The sequence below is a fragment of the Acanthisitta chloris genome, unplaced genomic scaffold (assembly GCF_000695815.1).
Source record: "Acanthisitta chloris isolate BGI_N310 unplaced genomic scaffold, ASM69581v1 scaffold22836, whole genome shotgun sequence".
Classification (NCBI taxonomy): Eukaryota; Metazoa; Chordata; class Aves; order Passeriformes; family Acanthisittidae; genus Acanthisitta; species Acanthisitta chloris.
In genome coordinates, this window is record NW_008677862.1 from 701 (window position 1) to 2,208 (window position 1,508).

General features: G+C 61.5%; 1 protein-coding gene across 1 annotated transcript in view; it reads right to left on the reverse strand.

Moving 5' to 3' along the window:
- Positions 1–1,037, reverse strand: part of LOC103804089 (inactive phospholipase C-like protein 2) — a gene marked incomplete at its 3' end in the record, with an annotated part of 1,726 nt that extends 689 nt beyond the window's left edge. Inside the window, exon 1 of the mRNA XM_009076679.1 lies at positions 8–1,037. Coding sequence (XP_009074927.1) covers positions 8–986 — 979 coding nt within the window. The remainder of the gene's footprint in view (positions 1–7) is intronic.
- Positions 1,038–1,508: the final 471 nt, after the last annotated feature.

The window sequence follows — 1,508 nt, forward strand, 5'->3', positions numbered from 1 at the left end:
TCCGTGCGGCCCCAGAAGTTGTCCTCCAGCAGGCAGGCGCTGTGGGCAGAGCTGATGTAGTAGTGGGAAAGGGGCTGTGCCATGTCCTGGCAGACCTTGCGGTGCTGTGGGTCGAAGATGGAGCAGTCAGCAGAGAGCAGGTAGCGTGTGAAGCCGTCGATGGCCAGGTAGCCCTTCTCCCGGCCCTCCTTGGAGGGCTCATACTTGCCAACGATCTCTAAGCACTTCTCCTCCGTCACCCCCTCCATGCCTTGCTCCACCTCCAGGAACATCAGCAGGTCCTTCACACCCAGGTACTCCTTGTTGCTGGAGAACTGGACCAGCAGGAAGAAGATCTCGGGCCGGGTGCAGAGCTCACAATATGCCTCCACAAAGAGGTCACAGGCCACTTCCACACCAGGACGCTCGCTGGCCTTCTGCAGCTCCTTGAACTTCAGCTCAATGGTGGAGGTCTTCATGCCGGGGTTGAGCGCTTTGATCAGCTGCACGGCCCGGGACACAGGGATGCGGCCAGACTTCTCCAGATCAGCAAGGTCGAAGACAGAGGAGATCCAGGAGGTTCGGAGACTGGGGTGGCCAGTCCCGGGCGCCTCTGGGCTGTGCTTCCCATAGGACACCAGGTACCGCAGTCCCATCACCCAGGCACTCACCACATCAGCTGAGCTGGCTACCAGGTCAAGGGACTCGTAGTTGTCTCCGTAGATGATCGAGAAAGCGCACTCATCCGGGAACTGGTCAGAGAGGCCATTGCTGCGCAGGATAGGTGTCTTCTTGCCCACACGCACCTCTTTGACCGACTTGATCTCGATCTTGGCCTTCTCCAAGTCCTTCTTGGAGGGCTCCCAGCGCACAGAGCACATGTCAGCGTCCAGCACGAAGAAGCGGCTGTACATGCGGGAGTTGGAGCGCACCTTCTTCAGCTCGCAGCCCTCCAGCATGAGGGAGATGCAGGCGGCCGTGCTGTTGATCTTGCGGTCGTTGGGCATGGAACTGAAGGACACCGTCTTCTTCTTCTGCGGCAGCCGCTGCCGGGAGCCATCCTGCCAGGGTGGGAAAGGGCAGAGCCATCAGAGAGAGACAGGCAGCATGTGCCCCCCCAGTTCCTGGCACCCTCCGGCTGCGCATTGCCCCCACCCCAGCCCAAAGCACAGCGCAGCACCCCAGGGTGTCCCAACACCACACCGATCCCAATCCATCCCGGTCCGCCCCTCTCCTGGGGGCTGGGAGCCAGCTCCAGCCCTGGCCTCCCCCACGGCTCTCTGCCTGACTTATTTTAACTCTGCTTTCCTTCCTTCCTTCCTGCTCCCGGCCCTGAGCCGGATCCTTCCCTGCTGCTCACTCGCTCTCAGAGGTACAGCCACGCACTGGCAGCCCAGCACGGTCCCCAGCTCCCGAGCCTGGGGACACTGGAGGAAAACAGATGTGATGGATGTGTGAGCAAAGCTGGGGCTCCTGGGGAGCCCCAGACACCCACTCTTCTGCAGGGGAGTGGGACGGGACAGCTGCCT